Raw genomic sequence first — 16839 nt, 5'->3', positions numbered from 1 at the left:
AAAGGGTCAATAACTCAACTTTGCATTTTTCAAAATTATGCCCCTTTTTCAACTTAGGAGTTTTTGGGTTAAATTCTTATATGTAAGCTGGTATCTCAGTACCCACTAATGGGAATGGATTGAAACTTCATACACTTGTCCACTGTCATGAGCTGATAAGCACTATGCAGGTTCCATAACCCTATTTTACTTTTTTACTAAATTATGCCCCTTTTTCGACTTTCTTATTCATTCAAGCGACAAGGCTGTTAAATAGTCGAGCGTTGCTGTCCTCCGACAGCTCTTGTTTTAGATGCTTGTGTATGCAGCTTCTACATCCTCTTGTCATAGGCGTTGTGCTGTCGTTATATGTTACTATACCGGAGCCAAGGAAGAAGCACTGTCGATTCAAACAGTACACTAGGAATAGAACGTTGACATGAGAGCACTGTCGAGAACCAATTGGTGGATTGCATGAGAGACTTTGTCAAATCTAAATATACACTGGAAGTGGCAGGGTGGCATGACCTCGGTAGAGCTCTTTCACATTAGACTGATGAAAACAAGCGGAAACTTTGACAGCAGGGTAAGCAAAAATCTATTAAGTAAAACTATCGATCTATTCAAATATACGTAATTACATTCTTGAATAATGGCTGGATTATAAAGTACGTGACGTATCAAGATTACTGCCGGATCTATTTCGGGTTAGATCCAACAAATTTATTAGAGAAAAAGTAACCGCTGCATAGCGTTGATTAGGTAAAAATCAAGAGAAATAATGGTCAAATACAGCTGAATACAGGTTATAGTGTCATCTTTGAAAGTAAATAGGCCGGAAAATCTGATATTATTAAAGAAATGAATGTTTGCATGTGGTTATTAAGTAATTAGATATGATATTCAATGTACCATTTTATGGGCAAATTTTATTTCATAAAATATTTGGTAGCCCTCAACACACTTTGTGCATTTCGGTATGGCATATTGTATACATAATCATTAGCATACTTTAGGCAATCAAAGCAAAATCCATCATCATTACGTAGAGAATTCGTTGAGCATCTTGACCTCGGATTTTCGGTAGCTGCATTTACCTAGCACTATGCATTCTTTTCCTTGCATTGTTTAGAACATGTGCGCTTATCATAAATAGAGCTTCAGTATCATAGCGTTGTCTATTGTGTTTCTATGCATTTTGGCTAGAAATCTATCATTTCATGCTTCTTTTCATGATGCTTCTATCTCATACAATATGCCATGACATTTCATTAATTTTCCCATTATCCCATTCAATCAGCGTTTGTTATTTATTGTCAATAGCCATTAGCGACAGGCCGCTCTTACTGATATATGGTTTAAATCTAGGTCACTTCCCACTATGGTTACAACAACATGCCTTTCAGAGTGCGGGCGGGTCTGTTGCTTCTTATATTCATACGCTACTGATAAAATAAACGAATTTATGTTCTCTTGTCAATGAGAAATAAATTTATGTTATTTTTCAGTTGGCACGCAAGAGCTATAATTTCTGCTTCTGTCATTTTGGCAATTTTATATTTCAAACCGGTTCATTCCTTCACAATTAACTAAGCAGGCAAGTCGACACTTCGTGTACAAAAATACCCACCCTCCTAACCTCAACAATTTTTTGAAAGAATTTCTGCTGTCGTGTTGTATATTTTCCGCGCCAGTATCCCTGATCATGCAACATACTGCCTCGCTGATATACAGTGCCTTTTATGCATAAAGACGATTATTCCTTCCAAGATGTCAAAAGCTTGCAACAAAGTAAATGAAGGCTTTATTATGGATTCTGTGGATTTTGAACAGTTAAAAAGACACTTGATATTTACAGAATATCAGAAACTTTCAGTCTGTATTAAATACAACCTCTTTTCACGTGTTCTATGGTAAACAAGCACCAGTGGACTTGTTTATTTTGCTGCAAAATCTCGTCATCTTAAGAGCTAAAAATATCAATTTAAAGTCTTTAGTTTTAATTGATAGCCGTGACTTTTGTTCCAATCGGGGCTGATATATTACTGCATAAACATGACAAAAATATAGTTCAATTAACAAGTGCAGGAGTAGTAGTATCTATTTGGCAGTTTTATTCTAACTTAAACAGTTACTGGTGTCCGCCCGTTACATGTGAGCTTATGAATAAAAATTATGATCCACAAAACAGGCTTGCCTTTAAATGGCTTTTGATACAGCGGCTGTATCGCAAAAATCCAAGCTCACTTCCTAGGTTGGCCACTAGATCAGCATTAAATGTTTGGCATTCGACTGGCCTTCACTTATCATTGGTGTTAAGGTCGTGCGGTCTTAACCGTTAGAGGGGGCCTTGACCTAAAGGGTCGACCGTTCAACAGTGTTCCTCGAAGTGACTGTAACTTATTTAAAACAGGGATTTACAACTCTTCGGCCAATTGATCATAGATCCGTCGAAAGTTGTTAAAATGCATTGTAGGTCATTACGTATGCTATATATTTTTTATATGTCTGCCCTGATGATTATGATATGAAACCGGTAGGTAGACAGAAATACAGACAGAGGAAACCCATTGGATGTTTTTCTTTTTTATTTATTTATATATATAATATATATATTTGTGGATCACTTTGCTACAAACCTATAACACATGGGTCTGTTTGTTATGACCCCCTGTTTCTTTTGTTGAGTGTGCAGGTTAGTGCAGTCATTTGCTTGGATGGTTAATCATTGCGTGGCACATGATGCCCGATCCAAACCTAGCAACCGAGTCCGTTATACAAATAATACAATGATGGATAAAAAATGTATTAATGCATCAAATACAAATGTTAATTTTGCAGACACAATTTCAGTGTTATAATAATGGATTCTCTTGCACTTGCGTTGGATTCATATTTTTGTTTCCTTTGAATACATTATCCTAACGTAGAGAATTCGTTGGTCATCTTGGCCTCGGATTTTCGGTAGCTGCATTTGCCTAGCACTGTGCATTCGTTTCCTTGCATTGTCTAGTACATGTGCGCTTATCATAAATAGAGCTTCAGCATCATAGCATTGTCTATTTTGTTTCTATGCATTTTGGCTAGAAATCTATCATTTCATGCTTCATTTCATGATACTTCTATCTCATACAATATGCCATGATATTTCATTAATTTTCTGCAATAATATTTATTGTCAATAGTCAGAAGCGACAGGCCGCTCTTACTGATACATGTATATGGTTTAAATCTAGGTCACTTCTCACCATGGTTAAAACAACATGCCTTTCAGAGTGCAGGCGTGTCTGTTGCTTCTTATATTCATGTGCTACTGATAAAATAGATAAATATGTACTGAGAAAGGTAGTAAAGGCATTTGTAACTACAATTTCACCAATATCGGTTTTCGTAGTTTGGCGACTTCGGGAAGGCTGCGCTTCCCAAAAACACATAGATAAAGTACTAGTTTTTCGAAACAAACCACGTATTACGAAGCTCTTTGAACTTTCTTGACAACTATTTAGTGTAAAATTTACTCCTGGGGCCGTATTCATAAAGCATCTTAAGTATAAGTATAAGAAATTGATTATTTACTTAAGTATTACTTAGGTTAGAAATTTATTTTACTTAAGTATATTTGTTATTCATAAAACAACTTAATAAGTAATTCTTGATTTTTATTGTGGACGAAAACATTAAAAAACCATTAATTTCAGACAGATACAACATGCACAATAATGTTTAAAGTGCTTTTATCTGAAAACAATACTTTAATCGTACTCACCACGCTATTTTATTTTCTGACTTAAGTCATTTCTTACGTATCTTAAGTTTTAGCTGTTTTATGACTAGAACTTAAGTTTTTACTTAGACTTAAGTTGAAATCACCACAAACTTAAGTAAAATCTTAAACTTAAGTCGAAACTTATACTTAAGATGCTTAATGAATACGGCCCCTGGACTCCGGCATTTATTTTCAAGAAGTATGAAACATGCTTTAAGCCGACAAATAAAATGAAGTTTTATTGACCTGATAGACTGCAAAATACAGTAAACGTTAACTTACAAGATTCAAGGCAGCATTAAGGGAAATGTTCAATATTGTATAAACTGATAAAAACAGCAACTATCCTTGTAAAGATAAAAAGATAAAACATGATTAACAATATTGTTTGCACGTTAATAAATTCGAAATGAGGTGGCATTTTGGCAACAAACATGTGGTCGACCTACTATCTATGCAATGGAAATTTAATTATATTTTTATGTTACTTTTGTTATTAAGTTAAGCTTCGATAACGAAATATGACTGACGGGCGAACAGACGGACGTACGGAAGCGCATTCATATAATATGGCCTATTTATACAAAATATACGTATAAAAATAACAAAATGTTTATGAATGTTGCCGGTGAACTATGATTCTGATTAAAAATAAGGATAAATATCCAGCAAGGAAGGCCACGTTCCAAAAACGAAGCCTCCCCAAACGTAAACCCAGCTCGCGGACGCGCACACAACCAACACACACACTCTCACACAACGCAAGCACACTAGGACAAAACGATTTTGTTGCACAATGATACCCAATTTTGCAATTCTTTGTTTATAGGAATAATCGGATCGTGTTAAAATAGATTTTAAAGTTTTAACACTTTTGCACAGTTGTAGGTTGTATTTAACCTTGCATTAAAGAAGTTATGTAAATAATTCATTACACAATTTGTTGAGGATATCTAAAACGATTTTATGACATGTTTTGTGAGAGCTTTCAGCATGCATGGGGAAGGTAGTTTTTTATCCAGTTGCTTTACTGAAATAAAACATGGATGGGCACTCATTATTCAAGGCTAATAGAAGTATTGTATAAAACAAAGGTGCTTATTCACGAGTACTTTCTGATTACCCTCTTAAAATTACCGTTTCGATAAACTTTAAACTAGTTCAAGTGCATTTTGTATCTTTATCTTATGTAAATAATCCATAACACACGTTATGAAGACTCTATTAAAACATTCATGGTGTCAAATTTTATGCGATGTGTGTTAGTTATCCGAGGGCATGCATAAGGCCGTATGCTTTATACGATTGATCGTCATGCTTGTATCGGAATCTCTGATCTGCCACTACTAGTTGCCACTGAACTATGCCAGCCCTACAAAAAAGAAGTAAAAAGAAACAAAACGAGAAACATGTACTGTACATACATAAGCCTACAATAACAGCGGCTTGACTTAAACACCAAGCTGAATCATTTGAATACACAAAGCAATAACAGCTTCATTTTGCCGCACTGCGCCAAAATCTTCCTTTGACTTTAAAACATTAAATATAAAAGTAGCACACAAGTATTGGTAAATATATAACAAAACTGTTTTTGTTATAAATGGGCACACATTTTCTTAATACGAGTTATATAATAAGCGCCTTTTCGTCTGTTAGAAACTATTTGTCAAGAGTTAAATCCAACATGTTTTTAACCTCTTTGTATCGATCTCTTTCGAGTTAAATATTACCTGTATTCATTGGCCGCCGCCGTCATCTCAAACATCTCTTTATTGATTTTCAGCACATTTTGGCATCTTTACATGGATCGCCCTAAAGTTTGATCGTAGCATTTTATGCCAAAGTTTAAAGTAATTACAGGGAGCAGTGTTTGTTAAAGAATTACGAGGGAAACTAAAAAATCTTCTCCAATATTCTGTGTATGTCTTCTATACAAAAAAGATTTTATGATGCAATGACAAATGATCCTTAACCAAAAACCTTCAAGCCTAATGCCATAGCTTTAGCGTAGGGAATTACTAACGATAAACTTGAGAAAAAATGTTCGAAGTACACGACTAGGAGATTGCTGGAACAACGTTAAACTTCATTATGTCTCATCTTAAACGTATAAGGGTTTAGAGGCACAATTGTTACACACACTAGTTGACACCCGCGAAATGCTTGAACCCAGTCACTTAGACCAAGTTTTTGGGTCCTAGTAGATGTCCATGCTTTGCAAGACAAATTTCCTTGGACTGAACATTTGCTTATATTTCTACTAAGGAACCAGTTTGAAAGGAACATGAAAATCTATTGAATTTAATCACGACGGGTAGAAATATGATAAAAAATAAAAATTAAACTGCCAGTCTGTAATGTAATAATGCATGTATTACACAACTTGATGAAATTATTGATAATTTTACGGTCTGTCTGACTACCATTAAAATAGTGCACAAATAAAATTCGTTCAAAGAAACGAACGCAAAATGTTTCAACTTGACAGAGAAACGTAAAAACAAAAACAAATACGAGCAACATGTACGAAGTGTTTGATATCTGCCATACAGTAGATAAAAATGTCGGCATACTGTATTGTGAAAAATGCATGTGGTTTATAAAGATCTTACACGCCTGCCTGTTAAGAACCATTTTTTTTCCAATCTGATGAACAGCATCTGTCTGACACATTTAAGATTATTTGTCTTCAAATTGCCTACTATTGCAAATTTTCAAAGATATTGTAAGTTGTGAAACGGGGCTTGTAGATATGACATAATGATATCTCAATGTGCGCTCGAAGCTTGTCATTTCCATAGGAAAAATCTCAGGTCATCTACCTTCGGGATATTCTTGTCTTCTACTTATAAAGCTTAGGAAGTCAGACTTAGTCTAGGGAAATTATGATAGATTTCCATGGGAAATCTACTTTTGTTATTAATGTTTGTTTAAAACAGCATCGTCATCATAATACTTACATTCATTATGTACTTTGTGTGGAAGGAAAAAATTTCGTTTTCGTATAAACAAATTGAAGTAACAATATCAATGACGTCTTTTCCGTGAGATTGCACGCGCAATCTGACGGCATTTACAAAAATATATTAACAAAATGGTGGCGTTCGAAATTTGTTTTCAAAACTGGACACTAAAATTTTAAAAAGGACAGTAAATATAGCTAAGACTAATTATTTTCATGGTAAAGATCAAAATTGAATCGTAAAGACTATATGATATTTTTCATTGGATTTAAGAAAACTGGTTATTTTTTTAAAGCAAGAATGAATATCCATCAGGGAAAGCGGCGTTCCAAAAACGCAGCCTCCCCAGACGCAAAGTCAGCAAGAGGACGCGCACATGCTCACTCAAAGCAAACACACTTTAAGACAAAATGAACAAACAAAGGAACACAGAAGGGTACCGCCTCGGAACGGTCAGTGGTAAAACCACCGCTGAGGAGCTCAGACCGGTTTATGGTGCACCTAACATCATTCTTAAATCATCTATTTTCTTAACAAAGTTGATTTTTATGTTCTAACGGCATTTCGTAATGTATCTAGGTTGAGGATGTAGAAATGACATTTGAGTAACATTTGTAAGGAACATTTGAGCAGATTTAGGAGCAAAAACAAGACTTATTATTACCTGTATTTAAACTCAACAATTTACAACAATGTCCAAAGTAACACAGAAAATATAACGGCCCGTTTGTTGTTTGAAGGTCATATGTAAGTGTAAGACAAATAAACAAATAATTCGATCTGATTATGTATAACAGTTCTGCGCTGGTTGTAAAGTTTATGTAGAATAACATATTTAAGTACTATCTTGTTCTCCTATAGGAAAAAGCATTTGATGGTGTCACCAAAATATATTTTAGATAATTCATCCTTAAACTGGCATACATTTGTGAATTTGGTGCGAAAACTTTTGTAATAACCCTTGTTAAAAAGTTTTAGTTTCTGTTTCGATATCAATATTTGCTACATAGTAGATACAACGGCAGTGTAGATACGATATGATCAGCCAAGCAAAGGATTAAAAGATGGAACTGGTACGTATCTAGTTTCGTGTTAAGTAAATTTCGTTTTGTTATGTTGAAGTCATTTAATATATTGCTATCAATTACAACACTGGAACAGGAATGATATTTTGCTTAATAAAACTCATTAAACGTTAAAGTGAATACTTTGCGCTGTTAGTATCTCAGAGAATCTGTACAAATACAATCTTTCATCTGTTGTGATTGCAGTAAAGGTTTTTCCTAATTTTTACTGACAAAACTGATACAATTTTGCTTCTTTTAAGTTGAAATAAATGTAAAGAATTAATCTTTGTACCCGTTAGTCCACATTGTAATTATAAACATACTCACGTCTGTATTCATATTAATGAAGTCTTTAAGGACATATCCTACCTGATCATTTTAAATGTTACTTCGTTATATGTTTCTTTTTAATTTCACCTTTACAATGTTTAAGATAAAAATAACAAGTTTTTTCAAATGTATCAGGACTCAAATATAAGTCACGTTTTAAATCATAACCAACTAAAGACTTATTGATAAAATTGTGATGTGATATTAGGTTATAAATATACACAAATTATAATGCTCTTTAACCAGCAGGTGCTTGGTAAAATATAAACTTTATTATGGTTAAGCATGTGCAAAAAATAACGTGTGCTCGGGGTGCTCGGGTCCGGCGTCCGTCCGTACACACTTTCCTTTAAACAACATCTCCTCCTAAACCGCTAGGCAAATTTCATCCAAACTTCACAGGAATGTTCATCGGGTAAAGCTCTACAAAAATTGTTCAAAGAATTGAATTCCATGCAGAAATCTTGTTGCCATGGCAACCGAAAGGAAAAACTTCAAAAATCTTCTTCTCAAAAACCAGAAGCCCTAGAGCTTAGATATTTGGTGTGAAACATTGCCTAGAAGACTGCTACCAAGTTTATTCAAATTAAGACCCCGGGGTCAAAATTGACCCCGCCCCAGGTGTCACTTGATTTTACTTAGGAAAATCTTAAACAATCTTCTTCTCAAAAACCAGAAGCCCTAGAGCTAAGATATTTGACAGGTAGCATTGCCTAGTGGACCTCTACTAAAGTTGTTCAAATCATGACCCTGGGGTCAAAAATGACCCCGCCCCAGGGGTCACTTGATTTTACATAGATTTTTATAGGAAAATCTTCAAAACAATTTAAAAAATAAACCAGAAGGCCTTGAGCTTAGATATTTGACATGTAGCATTGCCTAGTGAACCTCTACAAAAAATGTCAAATTTTGACTGCTGAAAATGATTTTATATAGGAAAATCTTCAAAAAATTTCTAAAAATAAACCAGAAGGCCGAATTCTTAGATATTTGACATGTAGCATTGCCTAGTGGACCTCTACAACACCCCAGGGGTCACTTGATTTTATATAGGAAAATCTTCAAAAATTTTCTAAAAATAAACCAGAAGGCCTAGGTCTTAGATATTTGACATGTAGCATTGCCTATTAGACTTCTACAAAATTTGTTCAAATCATGACCCCTGGGTCAAATTGACCCGCCCCATTGGATTACTTGATTGTACATAGAAAAATCTTCAAAATTTTCTAAAAATAAACCAGAAAGCCTAAAGCTTAGATATTTGACATGTAGCATTGCCTAGTGGACCTCTACAAAATTTGTTCAAATCATGACCCCCGGGGTCAAAATTGACCACACCCCAGGGGTGACTTGATTTAATAGAGGAAAATCTTCAAAAAAAATTCTAAAAATAAACCAGAAGCCCTAGAGCTTAGATATTTGACATGTAGCACTGCCTAGTAGACTTCTACAAAATTTATTCAAATCATGACACCCGGGGTCAAATTGATCCCGCCCCATGGGGTTACATGATTATACATAGAAAAATCTTCAAAATTTTCTAAAAAAAAACCAGAAGGCCTAGAGTTTAGATATTTGACATGTAGCATTGCCTAGTGGACCTCTACAAAATTTGTTCAAATCTTGACCCCCAGGTCAAATTGACCCAGCCCCAGGGGTTACTTGATTGTACATAAGAAAATCTTCATAAATTTGCTAAAAATAAACCAGAAGGCCGAGATCTTAGATGTTTGATATGAAACATTGCCTAGTAGACTTCTACAGACTTTGTTCAAATCATAAACCCCGAGTTAAAATTGGCCCGCCCCAGGGGTTACTTGATTGTCCATCGAAAAATCTTCCAAAATATTTCTAAAAATCATCAGTTTGACATTTGAAACATGTACCTCATATTACTCAGTTGAGCGATCCAGGGTCATCATGACCCTCTTGTTCAATATTTATCTTCTGGTACAACTCGATACGGACAAAGGTTATTAATAAATTGTTTGCTTAACCGCAAGTGATTATTTGCGTCATGTTGTTATCTGTATATTTATGTTTAACGTACGTTACTTGACCTCACAACAGAGGAAGATTACATATCTCACACATATGAATAGCCCGACCGATATAAATACACTCTTGTTACTCTGCCCTAATTGGGTTGCGTGTCATTACGCACAAATAACAATTTACTTTTATTGCAATTTTCAGAGTATCATAAAGCCCAGGTTGGTTGTCGCTATTGATTTCGGCAGTACATATACTGGTTATGCTTGGCAATGGAGGTCTGACTTCCTAAAAAACAGAAGCAACGTGCAGTTCAACAGTAACTGGGGAAGTGGATCGCACCAGGTTAAATATACATGTTTCTTTAGTAAGACGATTCGTTTTAGTAATAAACGGTGCGTGCATATTTGTATAAATAAATGTTTGCATGTTTTTGCAAAATATTGTAAGAAAACAGTGCTCCACGATGCACATACTTATATTTTAATTGCAGCTTCATAAAACTTCGACATGTATACTTTTGAAAAGTGAGAAACAATACGGCACGGAGTATGAAATCGAATCTTTTGGTCAAGCGGCTGAAGAAATCTATAAAACTCTGAGTAAAGAAAATAAAGAAGAAGATATGAAAGGGAGCTGGTATTTTTTCAAAAGATTCAAACATCTTTTGTATTCAATAGTAAGGATATGAATAATCTAAATTTACTATTCAAGATAATTGATTTGTTGACAGATTGATACATAATATTTGGTTAAAATCTTAATGAATGAGTTACATCTTAGCCAGATGTCATAATATAATGATATAGATTACTTTTTTTGTTTTTTTTTTTTGTTTTTTTTTTTGGCTTTTAAAGTTTACGAATTATGATTCACTAAATAATTATCCTGTTACTTGAACACATCAGAAACATCGAAACAAAGTATCAACATATTAACACTCAAATGAAAATATCATGTTTGAAAACCTTTTAATCGGGATAGTATATGCAAATACAAATATGGCATAACATGGATTATTTGTATCATACATTGTTGTGATGTTTTCAAATCATGGGAATGTTATAATAATAATCTTGGTAAGCTTCAGGACATTATATAAACTATCAATTTCAAAGTTTGTTGTTTGTTTTGGGTTTAACGCCGTTTTTCAACAGTATTTAAGTTATGTAACGGCGGGCAGTTAACCTAATTAGTGTTCCTGGATTCTGTTCCAGTACAAACCTGTTCTCCGCAAGTAACTGCCAAATTCCCCACATGAAACAGAGGCGGTGGACGAATGATTTCAGACACAATGTCGTTTATCAAATCATCACGGAGAACATTAGCGTCGCCCAGGGCTTGAACGAACTCACGACCCCGAGACCGGCAGATCTGCGCTCTCCCTATTGAGCTAAGCGGGCGGGCTCAGTTTCAAAGTAGATTGCATAGTTTTATCATTTCGTTTGTTCTACTTATTAGTTTATTAGAGAATATCTATTCGTTTTTTCTTAAAACCCGATATTGACGGTTATACACTGAAATATGAAAATTCACACAGATTATGCAAACTATATATTTCAACCATTATTTTACTCTTTAGCCTTTTCGTAAAGAAATAGAGGCTGAGGATCAGCTTGGTCAGCGTATGCCGCTGATATACGTTGTAGCAAAACTTATCGAAGCCCTGAAGAACCACTTCATAGATAGTTTGAAACAAAAGGGCCAAAATATGGAAACGGATAAAATACTATGGGTGGTAACGGTTCCTGCAATTTGGTCAAATGAGGCAAAATCATTGATGAGACAAGCTGCAGAAAAGGTTAGCGTTAATCGCAATCAATCATTGTTTTGCACTTGCCATTTTATAGCTGTTATCCCTAGAAAAACATATGGTCCGAGGACCACTGGCTTATTAGTATTTTAATTTCAATATAAAACACACTCTTATAATTCTTGTTGAAAGTTTGTAGATAACTTTTGCTCAACTGTTTTATATAAAAACAAGTACTTACCATTAACCTAAATTGATCATATTTCAATAGCGTACAATGTGGTCAAAATGTTTTAGTTGTAGTCTCATTAAAAAAATAATTTTAGAGCGGTATCAACAAGAAGAATTTACTACTTGCACTCGAACCTGAAGCAGCAGCTATTTACTGCATTCACCTTCCAGATGAGCAGCGGGCGAACATGAATGATCTTGGAACACCGGGGCAAGTTTTTCTCACAGCAGATCTAGGAGGTAAATCTGAGTCTAAACTTTGAACAGCCTTCAGAAATTGACCGAAAACAGTGTATAACAATGTGGCTGGTATCTAAACGCCGAAGTTTTGTTATAAGTTTATCTAAAACACAAATGACACAGGCAATGTACACGTCTGATTTTCACGATGAATGAAAGGAATATAACTGATATTTCTTACCGTCTGAAAGTATACTGTAACATAATTATTTTATTCTGTGCTCTTCTGGGAAATACTGAAATAAAATTGATATTTTCACTGTTTCAAAGAGTGAAAATATCATTATTGTTTTTAATTTTAATTTTCACTGGTACGGAACTACACCAGAACGCGCGAAATAATATAAATTATGAATAATAGAAAATTCCTTGCAAAATATACTTCACTACAGATATAGATGTATAGAAATACTAACAGGATCATGAATTTATACATTCTCATTCTATCATAATAAAATGTAAAATAAATCAGGAAACTTAATAGAACTATTTACAGTTTTTCAACAAAGATATCCTGACATCACGATAATATGACGTCATGATGTGATGCACGTGACGTTGCGCGGACAAACTGGATATAATTTAGTTAAAACCATTACAAATGCATTAAATTAATAGAAACTTAATTTTGTTCAGTGTAAGATCGAAATTTATTTTATGTTTTCCAGTGAATTATAGAGTTTTCTCAATGAAATAAAAGTGATAATCCACAGTTTTGAAACAGTAGATTATCATTTTTATTTTTCACTGTTCTTGCCGAACTAGTTCCGGTCATCCGTCCCGATTGAAGTCAAATTGTATACCGAGCGTTATGAATACCGGGGACCATAATGACGATGACGTCGTTAAAATGACGTCATTTGTGTTATGCTTTCTGTTGATCTTTCCCGCGATTTTCGACATTTTATAAATTACGCAACGAAAGAAGAGATTTACACATGAAATAAAAAGAAAATTTGTTTGTTTCAGTGAAATATCAATTTTATTTCACTCGTGAGCACCGAAAAAAAGTCATTTTCACTCGTGGCTACGCCACTCGTGAAAATATCAGTTTTTGATGCTCACTTGTGAAATAAAATTGATATTTCACTGAAACAAACAAATATCCTCTATATATTTCACTCCTGAACACCACTCGTGAAAATTTTGCATAATAGTATTCACACGGTGAAACATATTTCGATTTTACACTAAAACGAACAAATATCCTCTATATATAATGTTGATACGCAGCGACACTACCAATAATTATATAAATACCAGATTATAAGTATTAAAAGTAGTCAAAACTACAAAAACTTTTTAAAAACAAGTCACTTTATTTTTAACCAACGTTTCGGCTACATCAGCCTTCTTCAGGGTTCAAAATAAACATAACAAAGGAAGTGACGTCAGCGTCAAACGACGTCGATGACGACAACGTCAAAATTAAACAAAGAGTTTGGCGTAAAAATCATAAACAGGATCATAGTATGATACATAAAAACTGGTGAAAAAATGCAGTATAAGTGCAATGATTAAGGAATGGCACCAGTAAAAACTGATTATGGAATACATACAAGTAATAAAATATACATATATAACAAGTATTTCAGAAAGGCATTAATACAGAATTTTTGAATTCATTCCTTGTGGAGACACAGTGCCCAAACGGTACATCCAGGAAGTCTCTTTTAAAAGCCTTTTCCAAGGATTAGTTACTTTATCAATGGGCATAAAAGAGAAATCCTGGATAGTATGTCCTTGAGAATTAAAATGTTCAGAAACATTAGTAGTAGTTTCTGGATAATGATTGATATCAAATCTATGACTATTCATTCTTTGTGAACATTGCTGGTGTGTTTGTCCAACATACTGTTTAAAACATTTATTACATGTTATTAAGTAAATAACATCAGTTGAATTGCATGACAGATCATGTCTAACATTATAACAAGATGAATTGGTGGAACTAGAAAATGAATTATCTTCATTAATATTTAAACAGTGTGTACAGCGACGTCTATAACATTTACTTACACTACAATTTTTGTCTTTCTTACTCAGCCTAGAATGAACTAAAACATCTTGAATATTCTTGGGTCTTTTGTAAGCAACAATAGGTTTATAGTCATATAATTGTCTAACACTCTCTTGTTGAGAATACTTTAAAAGATTCCAATATTGGTTTATTATTTTACCAATATTGGGCAAAGATGGATTGTAGGTACATACAAAAGGAATGACTTTATCCGTATTTTTGCTACTGCACGAATTAAGAGCATCTTGCATTGATAGAGAAGAGGCCTTCTTTAATGCCTCATTTATAACACATTCAGGGTAGTTACGGGCTTGAAAGTATTCTCTGAGCTTGTCCATTTCCTTGTCAAAAATGGTATTATCCGAAGTAATACGCCTAAAGCGCTTAGCCTGGCTAAAGGGAATACCCTTTTTACATGAAACTGGGTGACATGATGAAAATTCTATATACTGATGACTGTTAGTGTCTTTTTCATGAACACTAGTGTGCAGGATACCATTTTCATCTTTTTCTATGTTAACATCTAAAAACGTAGCAGTATCTTTAGTGTAACAATATGTAAATTTTATAGTATCATGAAAACTGTTCAATCTGTCAGAAAAGTCTAATAAGTCCTCTTCTGAATGATTCCAGATGAAAAAAATATCATCTAAAAAATGTAACCAGATAAGTGGTTTCTTATCACAGGAGTCTATAAATTCTTTTTCAAGTTTACCCATAAATAGAGAGGCAAAACAAGGAGCCATTTTTGTTCCCATAGCAGTTCCAAATCTTTGAATGTAATTAATTTCATTGAACTGGAAGTGGTTTTTTGTAAGTATTAATTCTATGATTTTAGAAATGGAGTTAATAGAATCCTGTGATCTACTACCATTTTCCATAAAATATTTGCAAGCATCTATGCCCTCACCATGAGGAATATTACTGTATAAAGATGTTACATCCAGTGTTACAAGATATGCATCTTTATCTACATGTATGCTAGAGAGGTTTTGTAACTTTTTGATGAAATCTGTAGTGTCTTTTACATAGGAAGGTAAAGATTCCATGTATGGTTTCAAGATAAATACCAGATCGAATGCAAACATTACGACGGACGTAAATATGACCAAATTGAGTGGTGATACCTTCTATATTTTCATTCTTTCACAACAGAAAAGTTTATATTCTCTTTGTAGGGTTAACTGCCGACTTATCTGCTGTCAAAGTTCTAGAGGATGGTTTTCTAAAAGAAATTTGCCGAGCCAAAGGGGAACTTGCTGGTGGCCAAAATGTCAATGATGCATTCTTTCAAGTTTGCTATGACAGCTTTGAAGGCAATTCTTGGAAAGAAACGTTTAAAAAGGCCACGCCCACGGAGATGTTGGATATGGAAGACGACTTTGAGCAGAAGAAGGTTAAAATTGGGATTACTGATCGTAGAGCTGAAAATATCACACTCAAGGTCCCATACGTTGTAAGGAAAGAAATAGAAAATGATACCATACGACTGAAGAAGACATCGGACATTAATAAAAAGCTGATGATGAGAAATGATGAGTTAACTTTTAACTCTGAATTCATTCGAAACACCCTCTTTAAAGAGACATGCTTAAATATTTGCAAAATCATGCAAAAGGAGCTGGAAAAAGAAGGATTGCGAGAATGTAGAACAATTGTTTTGGTAGGAGGTTTCGCAGAGTCACCAATAGCCGTCCAGCATATCCGAGAAATGGTTGAGGAATCTTTTCCTCAAATCAAAGTTGTTGTACCAACTTCCCCATTTCAAGCTGTTTTGAAAGGAGCTGTACTATATGGGCATGATCCGATGATATTCAGAAGTCGCATATCGAGATTCACGTACGGTATAGGGACAAATTCTCTCTTCAACGAGAAAATACATGATGCAAATAAAAAATGGCTAAATACAGAAAATAAAAAGTTGTATTGCAAGGACATCTTGTCGGTTCATGTTGAAAAAGGGCAGTCGGTGATTTTGAAAGAGCAGCTTGAGCATCGTAAGTACCAACCAATGTATAAAGATCAGAAGAGTTTCCATTTTTCTATTTTTGCGTCGACGGAAGTATCAAAGGAAACAGCTGGAACTGAAGAGCCTGAAAATATAATGTACACAACAGATGAAGGGTGTCAAAGGATAGGTGAAGTTGAGGTACAGTCTCCAAACACAAGTCGTGGAACAGACAGAAACCTTCTTGTTACGATGGTTTACGGTGGCACAGAACTATCGGTTATCGCAAAAGATGAAACAAGTGGCAATGAAGTCAATGCCGAGATTAAGTTCAGCAATATGTAAAGAGAAATAAAAGAGGTTCACATGTATTCTAATAATTACGAACTAATGAATCATTACGTTGGCACTCTGTAAATCTTAATCTTCTATGATACTAGACCTTGAAAAATTGCGGTTACTTGTATTATAATTGTTTTACATGTGACGGGATTCTATAAGTGGGATCGTGCATCGCGTGATAAATGTTTAATGAAAAACACACATT

General features: G+C 34.3%; 1 protein-coding gene across 1 annotated transcript in view; it reads left to right on the top strand.

Moving 5' to 3' along the window:
* LOC128554135 (heat shock 70 kDa protein 12A-like) overlaps nt 1–16637 on the top strand; it is a 35372-nt gene extending 18735 nt beyond the window's left edge. Inside the window, exons 5-8 of the mRNA XM_053535382.1 lie at nt 10305–10321; nt 11683–11901; nt 12180–12324; nt 15523–16637. Coding sequence (XP_053391357.1) covers nt 10305–10321; nt 11683–11901; nt 12180–12324; nt 15523–16637 — 1496 coding nt within the window. The remainder of the gene's footprint in view (nt 1–10304; nt 10322–11682; nt 11902–12179; nt 12325–15522) is intronic.
* The last annotated feature ends 202 nt before the right edge of the window (nt 16638–16839 follow it).

This window comes from Mercenaria mercenaria, unplaced genomic scaffold (genome assembly GCF_021730395.1).
Source record: "Mercenaria mercenaria strain notata unplaced genomic scaffold, MADL_Memer_1 contig_4742, whole genome shotgun sequence".
Taxonomy (NCBI): Eukaryota; Metazoa; Mollusca; class Bivalvia; order Venerida; family Veneridae; genus Mercenaria; species Mercenaria mercenaria.
Note: the sequence above shows the minus strand (reverse complement) of the source record. Positions and strands in the feature narration are given on the sequence as shown.